Below are 24,599 nucleotides of genomic sequence, written 5' to 3'. Positions count from 1 at the left end.
GGATAGAATGAGTAAGCCATTCTTTCATGAGTATTAAAGTCAGGGAAGACTTGGATCCTCTCCTGGCTGGGCTGTGATAAGCGACATGAACTTGGGTGAAATGCCAAAGGTTTTCTGAACGATTTTACTCATCTGTAAGACACAACACAAATGCCCAACTCTGAATTTATTACTAAACAATAAAATAGATGTAAAATACATATCATAGTGTCTGGCATTCAGAAATCTACTGTTTATCATTCCAGGGTTTGTGATGATGCCAGGAGATACCATTAGGATCTGTGCTGGGACCAGTTTCCTTTGAGATGTTGTGTCGAGTATCCTAAAGGCATGAAAGCCTAAAAATATGCTTCCCTGGCCAAATGTCCCTTCCTCTCTTTGCTAATGACAAGCCAGAGGAGGTTGACCTTAGTAGCCATGGATAGCAACATGCCATAGATGCTCCGTCGAGCCCCTGCCCAGTGCATAGGTCTGCCACGATCTGACTGAGGGGAGGGTGAGGAAGTTAGGAGGGGGCATGGCATGAATGACCAGGGAGGGTGAAGTGCCTATTGCATGGGGTAATGCTTTTGTCAGGGTGGGGAGAGGGAGTAGTGCCCCAGGTACCCATTCTTTGGAGTAATAATGATGTCATCATGACAGCCCTGTTAAAATTCCCTGGTGGCAAATACTGGGTTTCTATTCATCATCTTCATCAGATTCCCAGTTCTGATTGGGGCACTTTCTCGAATGATCTGGCCAAAACGTCCCCAGGGGCTAGCATGGTGACTGCTAATGGTTGGAACTGCCACACATTGCTTTTTAAAAACTTTTTCTAATTAGGAAAGCAATTTCTTTTTTTATTAAAAAATTTGCATACCTGCTTCTCTCTACATCTGCTAAAATGTTAAAGGTATTTGGTATTTTTTTTTTTTTTTAACAAATTAGAATGTGCTTGGTTGGAGATTTTATGTTGTCATTGTTGACTGTTAGGGAGATGTGGAATTTCCTTAGAATGTTGTAAAGTCAGTGTGGGTAATCTTATTACCAGGGATGCTTATGAAGAAGTGGGAGAGTAAGACAGAAAGACGATGATCACAGCAATTGTGAGGAAGCCGGAAGGAGCTATTCAGTGCAGTGCCTGGAGGGGAGAGACATCTCGCTGCCTCCTGTGTTTATAAGGGGCAGCTGAATGGTGAACAGGACTTTAGTCCTGTGGGGCATTAGTGAGCCACCTGCCCTTCTAGTATTACATCCTTCTGATTTGACTACATTAGTTGGGTCCCAAAGCCTGTTCCTGGATCCAGCTGCCTTTTTCTTTCTAGGACAGAAGCTGCTTGAATCCTCAGGCCCAGATGCTCTGGAATGGAGCTCATCATTTTTGCATCTCACTGCAGGGGACCTCATTTTTCATAAATCTCATGTATATAAAAGGCATCACCCCGTAGTTTTCTTAGGCATGGATAGCACCCCTTTTAATATTTCTAACTCCAACAGAGACCATAAATTGGTATTCTGATTGAGCTGGGGATGGTGAGAAGAATGAAGGAATGCAAGAGACTTACTTTTATAAATATAGAAACTACCACCAATCCATTTGGACTCTTCGCAGCTTCTGTGACATTTGTATATAGCTCATGGTTATAGTGGATGAGCTGCACCTGGCAGGAGGGAAAAACAAGAATCAGAACAATAATCCAACATTAAAAGGTAGGAGGCATAGCACTTGCCCGTACATAAGGGTAAACTGCAAAGTATATTGAACAATTTGGAAGACAATCTTAATTGAAGGGATTTCAGAGGGATATGTGTTCGCGTGTGTGTAAAATGCATGCACACACACAAAAATACCCACACATATTTGCAAATGTTTTCTGGTAACAAGCATGCTTTTAATAAGCTCAGAGCCCATCTGGCTCTGGCTCCATTCCAGGACATTTCCCCTAAAGCACGTGTAAAGTGAATTTTCCTTGTTAGGAACGGAACTGCCCTGTAGGGGTGGACGTTGTGTCCCTGCTGCACCAACAGCTGCCACTGGCAGCCAGTAAATCTTCCTCACAGCCTGGGGGCAAACAGGGAACTGTTAGGTCCTGAGTCAGTCATGACCTGGGATGAAACTGGCTAGCCTGTAAGATGCTGTAGTAGCTGATGGATCAGGCTTCTGATGCATCAGCCTGCTCCGGTCATCTGGTTGTGCAGGACTCTATTTCCTCCTCATTCAACAAGGATCAGTCCACCTGTTGAGCCTTTTTCCTGTTACTTATTTTTTTTTTAAATTCATTTTTAAAAATTGTGCACAAGCATACATACATGTTCAAACAGATGTTTCAGCAATTTTAAGCCACATGATAATGTTACCCCACATCACTGGGATCAATTGTTTCCTCTGAAAAATGCGTAAGATGATCTCTCCTTAAAATTCATCTCAGGGCTGTGATTTTAAAATAGTTTTTTCTTAACAGTATGGAAGCATATTTTTTTTTTTTTTGAGTTGGAGTCTCGCTCTGTCACCCAGGCTGGAGTGCAGTGGCATGATCTCGGCTCACTTCAACCTCTGCCTCCCAGGTTCAAGTGATTCTCCTGCCTCAGCCTCCAGTGTAGCTGGGACTACAGGTGCATGTCACCACGTCAGGCTAATTTTTTGTATTTTTAGTAGAGACGGGGTTTCACCGTGTTAGCGAGGATGGTCTTGATCTCCTGACCTCGTGATCCATCTGCTTTGGCCTCCCAAAGTGCTGGGATTACAGGTGTGAGCCACTGCGCCCAGCCGGAAGCATAATTTTTTAACAAATTAAAATATAGAAGTAAAAAAAGTGATGCCCCCCTACCACCTCTTTCTAATTCTAGTCCACACCATACATACAACTATTAACAGTTTAGTGTACATCCTTGTGGTTACTTGTTTTGTGCTTATAAATCACACAAACACACATAGGGTATAAAAAACAATAAATTCCCTAGTCCACAGTAAGTGTTAAAAAATAGAAAGGGACGATTCATAATTATGATTCTGAACTTGATTTTTTAAAATTTAAAAGTAGTTTGTAGCTATCTCTCTAAGTCAATGCATATAGATCTCCCCAAGTCTTCCTAATAACTATACAATTCTCAGTTGCACAAACGCCCATAACATATTTAGACATCTTCTCACTGGCTTTCGGGTTGTTTCCATTTTTTTTTTGTCTCTTATAAACAATGGCACAGCAAGCACATCATATATCTTTCTGTAATGGTGTTAGCATTTTCCACAGGCTGATTTGAAAATCCAATAAGGTGGTGCGCATAGAAGTGATTTGTGACTCTGAAAGTGTAGGAGAGTACTCATTATTGCCAATCTCTTGTATTGCATTAAAAAAGGTGAAGTTTTGGAAGTTGAGAAATGTGATGATCAAAAAAGATGCTTTTTCTTGAACTTTGAGAAAAATAAACCATATCTAACCCAGTGGTTTGTGACCTTCACTGTGCATCCAGATCGCCTGGGTGCTTTTAAAGCCCACCTGTGCCTGTCTATGCCTTCTCACATTCTGATTTAATTGATGTAGGGTGATACTTGTATTCATCAAAAGCTTACCAGCTAGAGGGAGGTTGGACTTAAGAACAAGTGGAACATAATGAGCATTAATATCCCATCGGTGCCTAATCAGATGGACAGTACCTTGAATCTGAGAATATCCTGAGCTTCCTAAGCAGTAGTGGAACTTCTCATGAAGAGAGCACGTATTACTGTTGCTCTTGAAATATCCTGTTTGCTTTTTGCTTTTTCACCTATGAGTTTTGCCAATGGAGATGGATGATTCTACAGTAGCTACTCTGCCATCAGAAAGGCAACCGCAGGCAGGGGTTGCTCTGCCTCTGCAGGACTTTTAATACCCCCTCCCTTGTACCCCCACACAACCAGGACTTTCTGCAGGGGGAGAAATGTTGCCAGGTGGAAGAACCAGGGACTGGGGGGTTCTCACACACTCAGCACACCTCCCTTCCAGTGCTGAGTAAGCTTCTAATGAGAACAAAACACACCCTGCCATCTGCTAAGTTCTTCCCACTGATACAGGTGACCGACAAAACCGCCAGGGAATGTGCCAGTGCTTCCAGACATGCCTTGATGTTACAGCATGTTCTGAACACCAGAGCAGGGATGTGAAAGGCAATCCAGTGGAGTGATCCTTCTGTCCAGCTTGCAAGGAAAAAGGCAGGAAGAAGTCTCCTGGGCCATGGGTTGCCCCATAGGGTGGGATTCTTTCGGGAGCCAGACACTGTAAGAAAGGAGCTGGCAAGTACAGGGCTGAGGCTGTGCTGTGCTTTAAGCTTAAGTTAACACATTTAAAACTTTGATCTGAAGTCGTGCCTCCTGTCTGTTCCAAGGTGAGTTGGCTAGGATTCTGATATCAGGAGCTTTGGTTTCTATTAGCAGTTGTTGATGGCTGGACTGTCTATTGTGTTAGGTTGAACCGTATGAAATTGATCTTTTGCTTTACAAAACTGGTGAATTTATAGTTAATACCTTCTAGAAATAAAGCTATTTTGAATATGAGTTTTGAGCATTTTCTTTCTGACCCCCAGTCAGATGTTAATAAGATGACAGAGCTTGGCTATTCAGTGTGTGCTCTAGGGATGAGCAGCAGCCGCAGCATCTAGGAGCTTGTTAGAAATGCACAATCGGGAGCTCCATCCCAGGTCTTCTGAATCAAGATCTGCATTTTCTCAAATTCCTAGTGATTTGGACGCACGCTAAAGTTTCGGAAGTGCTGCTATAGCCGATACTGTTGGCTGGTGAGCAGAGTCCTGTTTTGTCTGGCTGTTTACCCCTTCTTTACTTCAGTTTGGGTGGGTTAAGGAGCACATGCATCACCTATGTCGGAAAACAGGCTGAGTCCGGATCATAGGACCCCTGGAATGTCAGCAATAGATAGGCTTTGAGCAGGGGAATGAGATAATCAGCATGGACGGTAAGAGAGCAGATTGGAACCAGGAGAAAATAGAGGTGGGAGTTTGGGGGGTGTTTAACTTCAGGTGATGGCTATTAAGGCAGACATGTGCTCTATAGGCCTTTGCAGTTTATAGAATGTGTATGTTTGTGTGCTGAAGAGGCACCAGGAGATTCCCCAGGCAACAGAACATCTAGGAGCAACAGAAGAGCTCAGGAGACAGCTTGACAGTCACCAGGCTTTTTGTTCTCAGCTGTAAGAACACAGTTTGGGCATCAAGGATAACCCGGGACCTGTACCAGGTCATGTACCAACAGCAGGGCTTAACCATGAAAAAGTGCTGCTTCCTTTCTACTGCCTTCCAGGTCTTTGTTGGTGGTGATCACAGTTCCTGCAGCTGTTGCCTTTGCTCTTCCCTAGTCAGGCACAAGAATGCCAACCCAATACCCAGTAACCACTCACAGCATACATGGGTCCAGGTGGGTCTGGAGAAAAGTGGGGTTCACTGCTTTCCTACCATGAATTTGGGCTTGGGGAGCAGCAATATGCAAATCACATCCTGCTAGGGACAGAGTATCAGATTGGCAGATGAGTTCTGAAAGTGATGCCTGTGGATTTCTTTTTGCCGTTTATAGGTAACACTTTTAAATCTCAACCATTTAAAGTCTGAATTTTTGAATAACTTAGATGGGCCCTAAGCTATACCTTAACTGAGCCCCAATTTTAAGGCTTATGCACAGTAATCAGAGTGTCTGATGTGAAACAGATGATCAATAAGTGATTGTTCAACTGTCTGAGCAAGTGCATGATTTGACTAAGATTGCAGGGACAATGAGAGCAAACTCTTTGGGGGCTGATGATGACATGCTAATTAAACACCAAATTCAAGAATCTAAGACATTCATTAAAGAGATGCCTTGAGGACTTCTGCTAGTTTAGTTGGAATTACCATGGGAAAGGGCTAAACCTGGATTCCTGGAAATTATTTTATAATCTTGATTTTTTAAATTCGTTTTAGGCGAGTATCCTCCTAGAGAAGCTTCCTGGAAATGCAAGACTGAGAAATGACAGGCAGTCTTCCAGGGAGAATATTACCAGTCTTGTCATGATGCTCCCACATGGCAGGTGCCATGATCCAGTGCATTCTCTATATCTAAGTCCTTCATGATCTGATGTGACTTGTCCTTGTCTTCTCATCTCAGAAAGGCCACCTCACCTCAATCCTTTACGTGGACCTGGAATTCATTTGTTCAAAACATCTTTAAGGGCCAGCTATGTGCTAAGGTCAATTGGAATAAGACTGAGAAGGTCTTTGTCCTCCTAGAGATAGTTTCAGATGGTGGCAAAGATAGCTTTGAAGGAAACAAAACAAGATTTTGACTTACAAAGTGAAAGGCAATATTGGAAAGAATGGGGGCAGGGATGCAGAAGTGGGAGCAACATTCTGTAGTATGGTTGGTGAAAACCTTTGGGTACGCTAACATTTGAGCCAAATTCTGATGACGAGGACTCAGGTATGGGAAGATCAGAGGGAGGCATATCACTTGTAGAGAGCATGGCCAATGCAAAGAGCCTGAGATAGGGACAAGCAGCTAGGAATGGCTGGGAAAGGATGAAGGTGGCTCAAGATGGGATCAGTTCATGCAAGGCTTTGTAGATCATGGTGAGGAGCTTTGATTTCATTCTGAATACAATAGGAAGTAACAGGTGTTAAAGAAGAAACCAATTGATCTGATGTGCATTTTTGAAAGATCTCTCTGGTATAGAGGAGGGCAAAATGGGGTCTGAGGAAGCGTTGCTTACCCTTCCTTACCTCATAGTTCAGCTGGGTTTGTGCCCAGTTCCTATGACTATTTGAGTTCACACCCAAGCACATGCTATTTTGCAACTATTTTCTTTGTCTCATCTTCTCCAGGACACCTTCCATGAAATACTATCTCTGAGCACCAAGTGTAGCTCCTCTCTGCTCTCATAGGTGCTCTCATCCAGGAGGCAAGTTTGTGATAATTTTATATGGGCAACTTGACTGGGCAAAGGGATGCCCAGAGAGCAGGAAAAACATTATTTCTGGGTGTGCCTGTGAAGGTGCTTCTAGAAGATATTAGCATTTGAATCAGTAGGCTGAGTAAAGAAGATCTGGCCTTATCAGTGGGCGTGGGCAACATCCAATCTATTGCAGGTATGAATAGAATAAAAAGGTGGAGGATTATCTCTCTTTCCTTGAGCTGGGACATCCCTCTTTTTTTGCCCCTGGACATCAGAGCTCCTGGTTCTTGGGTCTCCAGATTTTAGACTCTGGGATTTATACTAGCGATCACCTCTCTCCCTATGGTTTGGGGTTGGGAATTACACACTCAGCACCCCCTAGTTCTCCAGCTTGCAGACTGCATATTGTGGGACTTCTTGGCTTCCATAATTGTGAGCAAATTTCCACAATAAATCTCTCATATATCTGTGTATATAGCCTATTGATTCTATTTGGAGAACTCTAATCAAAATTCAAAATATTTTGCAACCAAAATGGCATGGGTACTGGGTGATCAGAACAGATGTAAACCATGGACACCTGATACAGTCACATGGGTGCTGAACATCATTGTCAAAGTTAGTCATCATCGGCTGGGCGCGGTGGCTCATGCCTGTAATCCCAGCACTTTGGGAGGCTGAGTCGGGTGGATCACGAGGTCAGGAGATCAAGACCATCCTGGCTAACACAGTGAAACCCCATCTCTACTAAAAATACAAAAATTAGTCAGGCGTGGAGGTCAAGACCATCTTGGCTAACACAGTGAAACCCCGTCTCTACTAAAAATACGAAAAATTAGTCAGGTGTGGTGGCGGGTGCCTGTAGTCCCAGCTACTTGGGAGGCTGAGGCAAGAGAATGGTGTGAATCTGGGAGGCAGAGCTTGCGGTGAGCTGAGATCACACCACTGAAAATTCCAGCCTGGGTGACAGAGCGAGACTCCGTCTCAAAAAAAAAAAAAAAAAAAAAAAAAAAAAAAAAAAAAAAGTCATCATCACCACTTGTTGATGATCATCACCAACATTTGTTGAGCACCTCTTTGTGCCAGAGATGATGGCAGCAGAAACATCTCATTTAATTCTTGAAAACTTCCATGAGTTAGTGCCATTATTTCCATTTGAGTCATGGAGACACCAAGCCTCTGAGAGATAGTGGCAGAGCTGGGATTGTGCCCAGTTCCTGTGACTATTTGAGTTCATACTCAAGCATATGCTATTTTGAAACTATTCTCTTTGTGTCTGTGTCTACTTTTGGGTAAACATCTCAAGGGCATGGATATCCATCATCACATTCCTGGTGATGGGATTTGGCTCAGAGGAGATGTTGGCAAGCATTTGCTGAATGAATACCAATTCTGCATCTCATAGTCTTAGAAGGCATCTTAGAGAAAACCAAGGCCTTAGTTCTCAGCCCATTACTTTTAAAAATGAAGAAAATGAGGATCAAAGAGGAGCTATGTCTTGCCCATGATTATACAGTCATTCATAGATCCAATCATTCGACATGTGCTTATTGGGCAACTCCTAAGTAACGGAGGGTGGTATGAGGAGAAATTGTATTGGAAGGCAGGAGAAGACCATGAAGAGCTGGCAGGCCAAGGTAGGGGGTCTTGATTCCATCCTAAGGGTAGTGAAGAATTTCACTTATGTCCTAGAATTTTCTTAGGACCAGAGGCAAAGCTTCTCCTGTGCACCTAATTGAAGTGGAAGCCTGAAAACCATTAGCCTTTGGTGACCAGTAATTCAGCTTTCAAGCTAATAGACAAGTACTCCTCTGTGTTAAATAAGCAGACCTGCTGCAAGCAGGCTTCCAAGTTGACACAAGCCACACTTGTCATAGGTTAAGCTGGGAGCAGCTTCAGTTGCACAGGTCTCCGAATTTTCATTTTGTGGTAGCAAGGTGATGCACCAGTGCATGCCGGGGGTTGCTCACTCACCCCTCATGCCTCAGGAGGGCAACAGGCTATATTCTCAGACCTTAGATCGCCTTTCTCAGCATGATGCTCCATTAGCAGAAGCCCTTTGAATGCAAAAGAGCAGCCTTGGAACTAGAAGACCACACATGGCATTCAGAGTGACAATGCTATGACCTTACCCCTGCTTAAACACGCCAGTGGCTTCCCCTTGCCTGTAACATAAAAATGCACATCTGGGACCCCTGACTTTTCTAACCATGTCTCCTTGTTTTCTGTGCTCTGCTCAGTGTCTTTCTTTCAGCCTCCCTTATATACTGGGCTTCTTCCTTTCCTAGAACATGTGATTATTCTGTTTCTTATGCTTCTCTTCCCTCAAACAGAGAAGGGAGGGAATACCCTTCCCTCCCTTCGCTGTTTGACTCCTACTTATGAACTCCTTTGTATCTCAGCTCAAGGGTCACCTGTTGAGGGAGATCCCCATGACCCACTCTCATGGCACTCTGTACTTTTCAAAATACATATCACAGTTTTATGTTGACATTTGTCGTGTGACTGATGATGCTCACCTCTTTCACTAGACTTTAGACTTCATCCAGGCAAGGGCTCTATCTTATTGGCCCCTGTGACATCCCCTATACCTGGTACATATTAACTGTATCAAGGCAGAAATAATTGTTAAATGAATGAATGAAGCAATGCAGGCTGTCTATTGTACAAAGAAGTGTGATGTCCCAAGGGACAGAGAGAACAAAGCGCTTGACTGAACTGGTTGAAGAACAGTCTGGAATTCCAAAGGGTGTCTCTAATGGGAAACAAGACACTGAGTATCACATTGGGCTGTATGGGTCACAAAGCCTGTTTTCACCCCTGGGTACCATTAGGTGAGCAAGTCTCTCATCTGTAACAGGGATAGTAATAATAATGTGATGATTCTATAAAACGGAATATAAAAAAGCACTTAGCCCAGGGCCTGGCATGCAGTAAGCATTCTATAATTAGCTATTATTGTTGTTGTTATGCAATATTTATTATACAAGCAATAGATAATACAGCCTTCAGCTTCTGCAGAAATAGGGGTTAGGTATGTGCAGGTCTCCTTTGTGGATCTGACATTGAGTCTGTTCTCCCAAGGGAACTTGAGGAAGATGTCACCTATTGGGGAGCACTCACTGTGTTCCAGACACTGAATGAGGTGAGAACTTTTAAAGAGAAATGCATTCCGAATGGCTCATACTGTAATTCAAAGGTTAGCAGAATTTTTCCTGTAAAAATTCAGATAGTAAATATTTTTATCTATGCTGACTATATAGTACCTGTCACAACTATTCAATTCTGCTTTTATAGTATGAAAGCAGTTATGGAAAAATATAAAAGAATGGGCGTGGCTGGGTTCCAGTAAAGGTACAGAAACACAGCATAGGCTAGATTTGGTCTGTGACTGTAGTTTGCTGACCCCTGCTAGTTTTAATTTGGGAGATGAATAAAGAACTTCCAGGACATATATTTTCCAGTAAGTGTTCTACACAGATAGAAGGAAAATACATGTTGAGAGAACCTAAACATTAAGCTCTCCCTTTCCTTTAAATGATGATGATTACTATTGTCACCTTTCTACGGTCCTTTAAACTTTTTAAGGCATATTCAACTCAAATAAGCTGAATTCTAGTCAACGTGTATAGGTCCAAAATGCCCACCCTATGCCAGATCCCAGAAGTTCAGAGATGAATGCTGTATATTCTATAGCCTAAAAGAGCTCACCCATATTACCACATTTGTTCCTAAAATAGGTGAAGCGAAGACATTAAGGTACAGAGAAGTTAAACACCTCTTCTGAGGTCACACAGACAAAAAGTGACAGTGACTATTTCACTTTAGAGCATGCAAATAGTTTCTTTCTACAAGAAAGTAAAGAGAAAAGGAAAGGTGTTCTGTATTTGAGGGGAGATCACATTTCAGCAGCTGTTGCTGCAACAATTATAAGCTAGAACTTATTTATAGAAAGTCATTAACAAGTTTGTCTTTATGCATAAGAGCACACACAGTCTGCAGAGAAGACCACAGTTTGATGTTTACCAACCACCACATTCTCACCCTAAGGTTTGGCAATTATCATGGGTCTGCCTGGTGATGAGATTTTCTGCATTGTAGGATATGGAATGCAATTATGGCTAAAAATAAAAAGAATTTTCCATAGTTTCATTGACTGAAGATCCCCAAATGTGGTCTGGCTATCATACCAACCTAGAAAACCAGAGTGAAATGCAATTATTTTCCCCCCAAAGATAAGAAAACTTGGATTTTAAAGCACATTTTTCATCAAGTTGTATAGGAGTTTGCACAAATGTACAGTGATATATTTGGGTGCAGGATCATGCTGGAAAATGCAAGACCTTAAGCCTAGTCAGATACCTCTTCTGTCCACGTAAGTTGGGGCTACTTAGCCCCTCTGATTATTTTTTTTTAATCCATAATATAGGGATGCATCTAAGAATTGTCATTAGAGTGAAACAAGATAATCAATGACACAGTCTTTCAGGAACTTGGCAGAGTATAAGCAAATAAGAGAAACAGATGAGATAACACACAAAGAATCAGGGAAGTCCCGTGATGCTTTTTGTTTTCCCCTGAAACATTCTGAAATAGCTGCTTCTAGAAGCCAACTTTTCTTCTATGATCCTTTCCCCAGAGCATCTGTATCTCTTCCACTTCTTATTAAAGAAGCTGCTGAAAGCCAGAGTGGGATGAGCCTCCTGCAACGACGTCCAGATCCTCCCAGAAGTGACTTCTAGGCAGTGGCTGCCACCATCCATGAATTAACGGTGAAGTCTGCAGGACCTTTTGAAACCTTTGCTGATTTTAATTAAACCTATTTCCTCCCCATGCTCCTATGACTTCAAACTCATCGCAACACAGGGCCTGGATGAGGAGAGTTTGGCTCTGGCTCCAACTCCTGGGTCTTTTGGTCTCTCTGAACTCCAGTTTCTTCATAGGCAAAACTGTGATGACAACATAACTACTCAAAGAATCATGCTGATTAAATAAGCCTAAAACATGTAAATGAGCTCAGGTGTACATGAGATAAAGGAGGCTTCAAATTCTGTGCCTGGCTCAAACTAAACCCTCATTAAATGGGAGTTGCAATGCTTATTACTAGAAATGTCTGGCTGCTGGGGCTCCGATAAAGGGAGAGGCCCTAGAATGAAGTGATGTGTTAAGTTCCATAGATAACAAAGTCAGGCCATTCACACATTTTTGGGACTGTATTTCCTGAGAGTCCATATATTATTCACGTTTGTATCTTACTTTATCTTATTGTCTGATGACTACCAAGAAGATTTTGCCAGTCTTGTCTTTCTGTAGCTCGTATTCTTGTATTATGAAAATAGATATACTGAACACGTCTCAAACGATATACCTTTTCTCTTTTAGGATCATTGCCATTTCTGTGGAAGAGTTTGTCCCATGAGAACCACTGTACTGGTATGTATAGGGCATTTTTGTTAAATATTTATTAAGTCATTCCAGAGCCCACATAAATAGTGTTAGTAAAGGCTCGCTTTGTTTTAATTGTAGAGATTTAATGTTATGTAGTTCATTTGAATAAAGGCAAGAATTATTTTTGATCATCTCCTACCCACAAAAAGTGTTGGTCTAGATGGGTTTACAAGTATATTTCAGCAGATATTTGAGGAGAAAATAGGCCAATGTCTCTTACAATCACATATGCAAAAAGCCAAAATTAATACTAGCTAGTGGAAAAAGCATTAAAAATAATTTATTACAATCAAGTAGGGCTCATATCAGGAGTTAAGGGTAAATCAATGCTGGAGAAATCTTGCAATGTGATCTAGCACATCGATTGAATGAAGTAGAAAAAAAGGGCCATGAACATCTCAATAGGGACTACTTATATTTAGATATAGCTAACCAAATTAACATCCATTTTAGTGGAATTACTTCTCACTTAAATGGATAAACTGTACAAAAAAAGAAAAAAAGAATCCGATGCTTCAGCCGGATGCCTGGGATGTCTTTTGCCTGAGGTCTGAGCTCTGGAGTGAACAAGGAAGACAGCTTCTACACGATCATGAGACAATTTAGGCCAAAGCATGTCTCTGTGATGCTGAGAAAGGCTCTGAAAGCTTCAGCAATGTGGCGTCCAGAGGGCAATGTGATTGAATGACATTTCAGGAGACCACAATGCAAAGTTTTATCCTCTTATAGTTATTCATAAAGGTTTATAGCTTCACTGGTATAGATATAACTAAATTGAAGAGGAATGTGATTTGTCAAATATCCAGGGGCACTGACTCTCAGTACCTGCAATAGATGCACACCAAAGGGTTGACTGAGAAAAGACTTTTCTAGCTCACTTCACACTTAGTCCCCATCCTGGGGGAAGGAAAGACTGAATCCTCACGCACTGCTTGCCAAAGTCCTCTTATTCACTCAGGGTTAATTCAGAAGAGTCACTTTAGGTGTCTACTGTCCTAACTGACATATTCATGGAAAATAGACACATAACATCTATTAGATAAGAGAGGAGGGTTTTCTCTCCTCTCGTAAATGAAGTTGCACAGCAATTTGGATAAAATGTTAACAGAACTAGGCTTGGTTTTGCACACATTAATTGCATAAAGTATGATACTTAATAAGCAGAAACACACACTAGTTTATTCCAAAGCCATTAAACCCACAGTGGATTGACTGTGGGGGATGGATACTAGAAAGAGCACAGGACTGGGAGTCAAAGGGGCTGAGTTTGAATGACAGCTCTGCCACTCGGTAGGTGTGCTCGGTGAGCCACTGCCCCCTTTTAGACCTCAGGGTCTTTATCTGGAAAACATGGAGATTTTAAGGACAGTGTTTTGTCATTCTTCTAAAACACTGATGGGAAATATAGGATGTTGCCTCCTGAGTTTTCATCAAAGTCAACTTACAGTCATACGTTGCTTAACAACCAAGATGCACTCTGAGAAATGCATTATTAGGTGATTTTGTCATTGTGTGAACATCATAGAGCGTACTCATATAAACCTAGATGGTATATGGCATAGCCTATTGCTCCTAGGCTACAAACCTGCACAGCATGTTATCATACACAATTGTATTGTACACGGTGGTGAGTATTTTTGTATCCAAACGTTGAAAAGGCTCAAGCAATGTACGGTATTGTAAATTAGGGGACCACTGTCACACAGGCAGCCTGTCATTGAAGGAAATGTTATGTGGTATGTGATTGTATGTAGAATTGAAACCAAATATTTAAACCAAAGTTTCAGTAGGCAGCATGTTTATGCCTGGGGTTGCAAATGGACAACTATGGGACCAGGCTGGTTGTCTCAACAGAGAAGAAGGCTAGGCAAGGACATGGGCAAAAAATATGAATGTACAGCTTAGTCCCAGGGCCTCCTGGCAGACACTTTGTGACTTCTGGTTTCTCCATTTGATCGTGCTTAGGTCTAATCAAACCAAATCCAAATAAAATATCTCAAACCTTCACTCATTGATTCTTCCAACAAACCCGTATATGTTTCCCATGTGCCAGGCATTGTGCTGGGCATGAGGAGATGAAAAGAGGGAAGACCTTAGAGGTAGTAGGAGGCACATGTGCAAGTGTCCTGTAGCATCATGTGTAAGAGGAAGAGTCTGGAGCCCAGAAGGGAAGGGGAATGAGGTAGGCTGACTCAGGAGAAAAAGGTAAGTTTAGACTACATTCAGTCTTGGACACCCTGGTAAGAATATTGCCTTTATCCTAAGAACAGTGGAAAGTCATCCAAAGTTTGAAGATGGAGAAGGGGGTTGTACGTGCAGGGGTAGGGAATGTTGATGACAGCAGGTTTGTTTCTGACACTCGGTTGAAAACTCTAGAGGGAAGTGACCCTTTACTATAGCACATTTTCTCAATGGTGGTGTCTGATTCTGCCAGAAATCACATTGCCAACTGCCTGCCAACTTTCCCCTATTCCTGCCCTTCCAGAGCCTGCCTAGGTTCTTGGTGAGCCAGGTGAGCCTGGAATCAAATCACCCAAATTTAATAATCTCATGTGCCAGTACTTGACATGTTAAAAGTAATTTGAATATCTGTCTGATTACTAATATTTTAACTATACAAGGCACCACAAATTATTTAGTGATTTATTTTTTTTTAAATAAAAAAGCAAATAAGAAAATGATGTATCAATTCAGATTGCAGGGAATAGGAGATCCCAACGCAGGCTTCTGAAAAATTGGGAAAAGCATCCAAGAAGATTATAAAAGATGAGTAATGAGCACAAAACAACTTTTGGCGAGCACAGAAAAGTATTAGCTTATTCCAAGAAACAAGACATATTTCATCCAATTATTGGAAAATAAATGGCAAGAAAAACCAAATACCAAGAAAGTACCCACATTTATGTGGAAAAGTACAAAAGCAATGATTCAGGAACTAATTTGAACAATCCAGGGATAGTCATATTGATTCTAGCCTGTTGCTGCAATTTGAAATGAAGCGAAATGCCAGAGGACAATGAGATCTGTTTTACGGGCTCTTACATGCCACATAGGAGGGAGGGAGTCACAGGAACGCATCACATTGAAGAAGGAATTATGAATTCTGATGGAAGGGCTTTTGGGCCAAGTTAAATCTCAGAATCCAGCTCTCCCCCTGCTCCCCAGACAGTGTTACTAGAGATCGGTGGACAGTGGGGTCTGAACAAGTCTTCATTGTGTGTGACTGTCCCATGCTTGCAGGGCCTTTAGAAACTTTGCACTACTCCCACTAATTGCTTGCAGTACTTCCATCATGATGTCAATCCCAAATACCTCCTACCCATTTTAAAACAGCCCTTGTGGTATATATGTGTGCGTACTGCCCAGATGGAGGGCTGTGGCTAGGAAAGTCAGTTTCCTTATCTGTAAATTGGAAGAATGATAGTTTCTTGTGCTACACATTTCTGCTGAGCAAGCAAAAAAAAAATGACTGGGTTGGAACATCCTTCCTGCTGCATGCACCCTGTGTGGTCATTCAATGTCACTTCCGTGCAGGATGCAGCTGGTTCTTTCCTCTCCTTGTGGATTTTGTTTTATGGAAGGATCTTTCATCCTGTGACTGAAAGGTGAGTTGGGGGTGACAGTGGGGAAAGGAGACAGAAGGAGGGAAAGCCAAATTACTCTCACTGTACTGCAGGGAAGTCCAGATGGTGCCCTTGTCCTAAGCTTCCAAAATATGCTCTGGGAGGGAAACAGAGACAGCATTTTGCTGACAGCACTTGGGAACAGGCGTGTGGGCAGTCTATATTAAGACTTCAATATCCATTCCAAGTGTATCTGTGTGTATGTGAGAGCGCTGTGGCTTTACTTGGAAACCACTGGTCCCGATCTCTCTGGGGCAGATTCCATTTGTAATTTTTTCCTCCCTATACTTGTAACCCAGGCCCAACCATTCCGCAGAGGGTCCACCCCCAAATACCGTGGCTCGCTCTGGGGCCTCTTGTCAGGGCAAAGGTTGTTTCCAGTAGAACTGGGTCAGCTAGAGGGGAAGGTCTTCATCCCTTGGGTAGCCAGAGTCTGAGGCATTCCTAAGGGTGAGTGGGGACAGTGTGGTTCCCATCCACAGAGTGGTGGCATGCATGCTATGCCAGCTACTGTACCAGGGAGGGGCAATTTCAAGAAGAGACTCAGTCTTGGCCTCAAGCATTTTTCAGTCCAGGGAGAGAGAAAACCAGCTCTTGCAGGCAGAGCTTTATAATTTACAATGTATCTTCCTGCCCACTTCCTTTCTTGAACCCAAACAATAGCCCTTCTGTGAATGAGGCCAGGATGCTTCGAAACTGTCTTTCAGACAGGAGGAGCTGACGACCCAAAGTCACTTAGTTGTTTATCAACAGATCTAGACTTAAATCCAGGTCTCTGATTCCCAAACACAGTCTATTTTCGATCTGTAGACTTGGTCAAGCTGCTGCCTTTGTCTGGTGTACCCTCCTGATATGGTTTGGCTGTGTCCCCACCCAAATCTCATCTTGAGTTTTAGCTCCCATAATTCCCACATGTGGGAGGAATCCGGTGGGAGATAATTGAATCATGGGGGTGGTTTCCCCCATACTGTTCTCATGATAGTAAGTCTCATGAGTTCTGATGGTTTTATCAGGGGAAACCCCTTTCACTTGGTTCTCATTCTCTTTGCCAGCTGCCATGTAAGACGTCCCTTTGCTCTTCTTTCATCTTCCGCTGTGATTGTGAGACCCCCCCCTAGTCACGTGGAACTGAGTCAATTAAACCTCTTTCCTTTATAAATTACAGCAGCATGAAAATGGACTGATACACCTCCCTACTCTTATCTGCCCATCCTATCTTGCCTGACCTTCAATTTAAAAGAATTATAGTAGCTACCATTTAAGGAGAGTTGTTTCCCATGTGCCAGCAGGGTCCTCAATGCCCTACAGAGGTCATCTCATTCAGTTCTCACAGCAGGTGTACAGGCAGGGATTACTGTCCCCATTTAGCAGATGGGGAAACTGAAGTGGGGGAGGTAAAATAACTTGCTTGAAGTCACTCAGTCAGTAAAAGGCAGAGCCACATGTTAGACCTGGTTTGTGGGCTGCAGAAGCAGCCCCTTCTCACCAAGGATTGTGGAGAGCTTCCCTGATTGTTTGGGTCTGCATTCCTTTTTAAATTTTTTTCCTGGAATCTCTGGGACACCAACTCATGCGTGAACCTGGGGAATTAATCTTCTCTTGTTGGGCCCTGGCTGAGGGGTTCAGTGATCCCTGAGCTCCATTCCAGCTCTTTCTCCGGATTTATCTGTAGCATCCATACTTCCCCAAGTTTCCAGGTGCTTATCTCTTATATCCACAATGAGTAACACCACCACTAGTGAACTCTAGTGAACATTATTGGGCTATAATGTGAGCCAGGGCTGTGATAGCCTGTTCTCATGCATTACCTCATTTCATCCTCGCAAAAATTCCATGTATGAGAACCTTATCACCTCCAATTTAGAGTTAAGGAAACTGAGGCTTAGAGATGCTAAGTAATGTATCCAGGTCACACAGTTTTTAATAGAACAAGAGCTTGTGTCTGATGCCAAAGACAAAAATGTTAAGTACCAAGTTATCTTGCCTCCAATAGATGGAAGTGCTCTGGGACGTAGAGGGTGGCTAAATAAATGATCCCCTGTGGAATGAAGTCCCCTTGCACTCCTGTAGTGAGTGTTTTACTTCATGTCAGCTGTGGAGAAATGGGCACAGCTGACTTGGTGTATCTGCCAGCTGTAAGTCTCAGGTTCTGTCTTCTAGGTAGGAGCTACCCCAGGCATAGCACTAATCCTTTCCTGCAGGTTCTGATTGGGGGCCGGCCTTTGGCTCTTCCCAGCTGCTAATGCTATCTCTTTCCCACCTGAATTCAAGGCTCCCTGCCCTGAGCTGTCCCTCAGGGTTCTCCACAGCCCAATCCTGACTTTTCCAGCCTCCTCTCACCTCCTCTTTTACAACATACACCTACTGTTGAAGGGGCTCTTTGATGCCTCCTGAACATGCCTCACAGTTTCACACATTTGGGTCGCTTTTTTTTTGAGACGGAGTCTCGCTTTGTCACCCAGGCTGGAGTGCAGTGGTGCGATCTCAGCTCACTGCAAGCTCCGCCTCCTGGGTTCATGCCATTCTCCTGCCCCAGCCTCCCGAGTAGCTGGGACTACAGGCGCCCGCCACCACGCCCAGCTAATTTTTTTGTATTTTTTAGTAGATATGGGGTTTCACCCTGTTAGCCAGGATGGTCTCGATCTCCTGACCTCGTGATCTCCCCCCTTGGCCTCCCAAAGTGCTGGGATTACAGGTGTGAGCCACTGCACCCGGCCACATTTGGATCTTTATCCATGTGGTTTGTCTCTACCAGGAATGGCCATTGTTTTGGCTATAATTTCTGTTAGTGGAATGCCCCTCCTAAATTGCTATCTACTCCATGCTGGCCTTCTGGATTTTCCTGTATGAATTTGTTCTCTTCCTCCTTTTGAAATCTTGTAACATTAAAATGTGGACTTGACTGTGCTTTCAATGATAGCTTCTTTGCTTGTAGCGGTTCCTCCATAGCCTGTATGTAGTAAGAAGAGTTAGAAATCTAACCCCAGCCTTGCCACTTCATAACTGACTTAGGGCATTGAGTTAACCTGTCTGAACTTCATCTTTAGGGTAGAGATAATACTGTTTATTTCCTCAGTTGTTGTAAGAATTACGTAAGTTAATGCATATAAAACACCTAGTATCCACCAGACATGCAATAGGCACTCAAGAATCTTAAGTTACCCATATTCCCACATTTCTTATTACCTCTTCCCCAAAATACACACAAACTCTCACACACAAACAATACTACTGCTGCTACCACCACCACAAAGATGGCTCAATGCCCAGTGGATACAGGATCACAGCATGCCAGCGCTATAATGTTCACTAACAGTCCCTGGTTTTAGTCACTGTTTTGCAATCGAGTAACTAGCACCTGGGTTGGGATCAGTTGCCCTAAGTACAGTAATGCAGTTAACATTTATTGGGTACAACACCGAGGCATTGTACTTGGTGTTTTACAAGCATTATCTTAGCCTCCCAATGAATCCCCTATGGGGTTAGGTAATAACATTTTCATCACCCCTCTTTTGCAGAGTGGTGGGGGCCGGGGAACCAAAACTTAGAGGTTAAGTAGTTTACCCAATATCTCACTTTTCTAATAAGTTGAAGAGCTAGAATTCGAACCCCAGGAGCCTAATATCAGATCCTGGCTCTTAACCAGAAGCCAGAATGAAAGTGAACTCCAGATAGCCTGCACTATTTTCAGAGTCCTCTGCAGTGTCTCAGAAAGGACTTCAGAAATTCAGGAAAAGCTCATTTCTTGATTCCCAAGCCAGGGCTATTTGCCCAGGGGAGCTGAATTGAACATAAATGAATTCTACCAGCCCAGATTCCCCCACCCTGCCAGTCCCAATCTTCTCCTGGAATAGTTAAAATGAGTTCCCTGAGCTCTGGCTGCTTTCTAGTGGGGAGGGAGTTCCAGCGGCTTTGCAAGAGGGGAGATTTGGAAGAACTCCATCAACTTAGCTTATTCTAAGGCATGCTCAAGAAATGGATACTCTTGACTCTGTCTTGGCTGAGACAAAACACACACCTCTCTTGTTGGTCTTTCTGAGTTGAACAGTCTTGTGGCCTTAATGCCTGTCACACTGGATGGTTTCAGGAAAGGGCCACTCTTTGCTTTCTTGGTCCATGAATTCAGAGCTGGGTTGAGCAGTGATGAGAAAATGAGCCCTCCAGCCCCAGCCAGCCCTGGATTCTCTCTCAGGCTCACTCTCCTTTGGCATTTGGTAAGCAGGAACCTTGATGTCCCAGATGGTAGAGACAAGGGATGGCCCCAAGCAGTCCATGCAGCTACCTCAGCTGGTTGTAGTGAATCATTGCGTCTATGCAAGAAAGACTTATGAGCACTCAGTGGGAATTCTGTACTTCAAATAGCCTATTCCAAGTCAAGCTCATTATCCTGCCACCCTGAACTCCACTCCAAATCTCCTCTTCCTTCGTCCCCTCTAACATGGCAATCATCCTCCCAGTGCTACATTTATAGACGTGGGCGCCTACGGAGACTCTTTTGTCTTCCTTATTCATGAGAGCTCATTAGTCACGAAGTTTTGTGAATTTTTGTAATACGCTTCATGGTTCTTGCAACTATTCCTGTCCTCTTTATGCCCAGTGCTACTGCTTCAGATCAGGGCCTCAAGTAATCTTACCTTATTATTGCATCAGTTCCTAACTGGCCTTGCTGCTTCCAACCTTACATCTCTTGAAGCCAGTCTCTCCATAGCCATTGTGATGGCTCTAGGTCTAAACGTTTCACTTCCCTGCAGAGGAAATCCTTCAGCGGTACCTTGGTTTCCTCTGGGAAATGTCCAGTCTCTTTTATCCGGCCCGAAAGGCTCTCCATGACCTCCAGCCTCACCATTCACCTCCCTGCCCAGTCCACATAATGCATGGACCTGGCTGTTTGCACATCTGTATCTGTAAACACACCTTCCCCTCCTCCTAGAATGTCCTTCCCTCCCCAGGTTCATCTGGAAAACTTAGTCATCCTTCAAAAACCTGCCCAGGCTTCATCCTCCAGGTAGAGATGCTCATGCATGCCTCTCTGCCACCATCATGCCCACAACATAACTCTATTAAGGCCTCTACTGCTCTATATTGCAATGATTTGTGTGTAGGATATCTCCCAAGTAAAATGAGAGCTGCTTGAGGGCCGGACAGTGTTTCATAGAAATTATTTCCCCAGGACCTAGCACAGCTCCTGACACATCATAAGCACTAAATATACTTTGTTGAGATAGATGATTTTTCTGAACTGATCCAGTTGATTCCTTTCACAAGCACAACCACTGCAGGGAAGAAAAATAGTCCTCTTATTTAGGAAAAAAATTACTTGACATGTCTTAATCGTAAAACCCTTGAACAAGCACTTTGTCCTTCTTGTGTGGTTACTTTTTTATTGTGTGGCTGTGGTCTGGATAAAGTTGTCTGAGTTTTATTCATTTCTTAACTCTCATCATTATCTTGTGAGGGGGATGGGATGAAATAGCAAACAATATATTCTAGCTTTTTTCTTTCCCAGAGACATATATAGAACAGCCTCTGAAGAAGTATTAATATTGGAAAAGATGTTATTATCTGCATTATACTAATTAATCCATACATCTACCTGTCATTCTTTCTTTTCTATGGCTTTTCTCACAGCAGTGGTGTGCTCTTCCACTGCTGGTAAATTGGCACAATAAATCTGGGGGGACCACCTCTATTTCCAGCAGTTCACTTAACATTTTATCACATGGCTGTGGACTCAGGATTGAAGTCAGTTAAAAAGATTAATACCATTTAATACCACCCAGAAGGAAGATGCCAGAAGTCTGTTTAAGGTCCTGTTATTCAGGTCTTCATTTCCTTTGTGCGTGTATTGTGATAAGCATAGCCATCCTTTTTAGCTGCTGCTAATAACTACTTAAAATGATTAAGGTAACTAGTTATTTCCTGTAAGAAAATTGCTCTGCTGTCATTAACGCAAAATTAACACGGCTCCTGTTTCATCTTCAGCACATAGGCTGTTGCCCCCAGTTGCCTTAAACAAACAGAACCATCTCCAGGAGGCTGTGCACTCCTTTGTAAGAGGTAAGTTCTGAAGAGGCAAGGAGGTAAGAAAGCATAGGTTTGCAGAGGACGCTGCCCATGGAGGCGGCTGGAGGAGGGAAAAGCATAGTCCTCCAAACTGCCATGAGGTTTGGAGGAGTAATTAGCATAATTGTCATTATTCTGTGTTGCCTGAGCAATGTGAATGGGATCCGTGCCCTTTAAAATTCCCAATTCTCAGTCAGGCATGGTGGCTCATGCCTATAATCCTAGCACTTTGGGAGGCCAAGGCCGGTGGATCACCTGAGGTCAGGAGTTTGAGACCAGCCTGGCCAATATGGCAAAACCCCGTCTCTACTAAAAATAAAAAAATTAGCTGGGCACGGTGGTGGGCACCTATAGTCCCAGCTACTCAGGAGGCTGAGGCAGGAGAATTGCTTGAACCCAGTGTGTCCAGAATTGGTGGGTTCTTGGTCTCGCTGACTTCAAGAATGAAGCCTCGTGGTGAGTGTTACAGTTCTCAAAGATGGTGTGTCCAGAGTTTGTTCCTTCAGACGTTCAGATGTGTCTGCAGTTTCTTCCTTCTGGTGGGATCGTGGTCTCGCTGACAGGAGTGAAGCTGCAGACCTTCGCCTTCAGTGTTACAGCTCTTAAAGGCAGCATGGACCCAAAGAGTGAGCAGTAGCAAGATTTATTGTAAAGAGCGAAAGAATAAAGCTTCCACAGTGTGGAAGGGGACCCGAGCAGGTTGCCACTGCTGGTTCCGGCAACCTGCTTTTATTTCCTTATCTGGCCCCACCCACACCCTGCTGACTGGTACATTTTACAGAGAGCTGATTGGACCATTTTGACAGGGTGCTGATTGGTTCGTTTACAATCCCTGAGCTAGACACAGAGTGCTAGACAGAAAAGTTCTCCAAGTCCCCACTAGACTCAGGAGCCCAGCTGGCTTCACCTAGTGGATCCTGCAGCAGAACTGCCCACCAGTCCCACGCTGCACCTGCACTCCTCAGCCCTTGGGCAGTGGATGGGACCTGGTGCCACGGAGCAGGGGGCAGCGCCCATCGGGTAGGCTCCGGCCGCCTGGGAGCCCACCACCGAGGGGGTGCTCAGACATGGCGGGCTGCAGGTCCCTGCCCGGTGGAGAGGGGGCTGAGGCCCGGTGAGAATTCGAGCGGGGTTCATGTAGGCCGGCAGTGCTGGGGTACCCAGCGCAACCTCCGCAGCTGCTGGCCCGGGTGCTAAGCTCCTCACTGCCCTGGGCCGGTGGTGCCCGCAGGCTGTGCTCCGAGTGCACTGCCTGCGGAGCCTGCGCCCGCCTGAAGTCACGCTGGCCTGTGAGCAACGAGCGCAGCCCCGGTTCCCGCCTGCCCGCGCCTCTCCCTCCACACCTCCCCGCAAGCAGAGGGAGCCCCACCAGCCTCGGCCAGCCCAGAGAGGGGCTCCCACAGTGCAGTGGCGGGCTGAAGCCCTCACACTGGCACAGCATGGTAGGCGCACCGTCAGGTCAAAGGCCTGCAAGAAGCAGCAGGGCTTCCTAGTGAGAGAGGAGGCCCAGGTGGGCTGAGTGGGGGCCGCTGGCCTGGGGAGGCTGTGGTGGGCTCCCTAGAGGCCGGACTCCTCTGGGCTTGGCTAGCGTCCTACACTGGAAGCAGGGACAGACATTACAGAGGAGGCACCCCAGAGAGTGAGGGCTGCTAGCACATTGTCATCTCTCACCAGAAGGGGGAGGTTTCAGTGAGCTGAGATCGCGTCACTGCGCTCCAGCCTAGGTGACAGAGTAAAACTCCATCTCAAAAGAAAAACACAACAAAAAATGAAAACAACAACAAAAACAAAAATTAGCCAGGTGTGGTGGTGGGCACCTATAATCCCAGCTACTCAGGATACTGAGGCAGGAGAATTGCTTGAACGCTGGGGGCGGAGGTTGCAGTGAGCTGAGATTTTATCACTTGTACTCCAGCCTGGGCGGAAGAGCGAAACTGTGTCTCAAAAAACAAAACAAAACAACAACTCCCAATTCTCTGAATCAGTGGTTCTATTAGGTTGGTGCAAAAGTACTTGTGGTTTAAGTTTTCAGAACAAGAACCGCAATTACTTTTGTACCAGACTAACATTTTCTCTTGTACACATGCAAGATGTTCACATGTGAGAGATACTCCCATGGGAACACTCTGCTTTTGAGAAGGATCTACACATATCTGGTAGGGACATGAAGCACCATGATGCTTGTAATGTCGTAAGTATTAATGGTAAGTCAGCAATGGCTGGTTATTGGGGGTCTTGGCACAAATAAGATTGGCTAGTGCTACTTAAAGTGGAGTCTGTGAACATGTGTGTACAAGTTTTAGTTTGAGTACCTGTTTTCAGTTCTTTTGGGTATATACCCATGACCGGCATTGCTGGGTTATATAATTTTATGTTCAACTTTTTGAGGAACCCCCAAATCGTTTTCCTATATTTTAAAGTTGAGCACTTATGTGTTCCAGGCCCTGAGTTGAAGAGTTCACAAGATAGTGTACTTGGAGGGTGAACATCTAAAGCCAGGAGGAGACCAGAGGGCCAAAGTAGTTCAAGTCATCTTTGGGAATCTGTCACAATTGTTCCTCTTGCTCACTTGCTC

General features: G+C 44.0%; 1 protein-coding gene and 1 long non-coding RNA gene across 2 annotated transcripts in view; one reads left to right on the top strand and one right to left on the bottom strand.

The window, feature by feature from the left end:
• The window catches only part of LOC105472409 (carbonic anhydrase 10), a 544,782-nt gene that overhangs the window by 19,503 nt on the left and 500,680 nt on the right, over positions 1-24,599 (bottom strand). Inside the window, exon 5 of the mRNA XM_071082941.1 lies at positions 1,545-1,640. Coding sequence (XP_070939042.1) covers positions 1,545-1,640 — 96 coding nt within the window. The remainder of the gene's footprint in view (positions 1-1,544; positions 1,641-24,599) is intronic.
• The window catches only part of LOC105472408 (uncharacterized), a 50,299-nt gene continuing 37,237 nt past the window's right edge, over positions 11,538-24,599 (top strand). Inside the window, exons 1-3 of the long non-coding RNA XR_981563.3 lie at positions 11,538-11,662; positions 12,273-12,323; positions 21,944-22,018. This is a non-coding gene — a long non-coding RNA (uncharacterized lncRNA). The remainder of the gene's footprint in view (positions 11,663-12,272; positions 12,324-21,943; positions 22,019-24,599) is intronic.

The sequence above is a fragment of the Macaca nemestrina genome, chromosome 17 (genome assembly GCF_043159975.1).
Source record: "Macaca nemestrina isolate mMacNem1 chromosome 17, mMacNem.hap1, whole genome shotgun sequence".
Taxonomy (NCBI): Eukaryota; Metazoa; Chordata; class Mammalia; order Primates; family Cercopithecidae; genus Macaca; species Macaca nemestrina.
The sequence above is the reverse complement of the archived record's forward strand: the minus strand, read 5'-3'. Positions and strand labels throughout refer to the sequence as shown.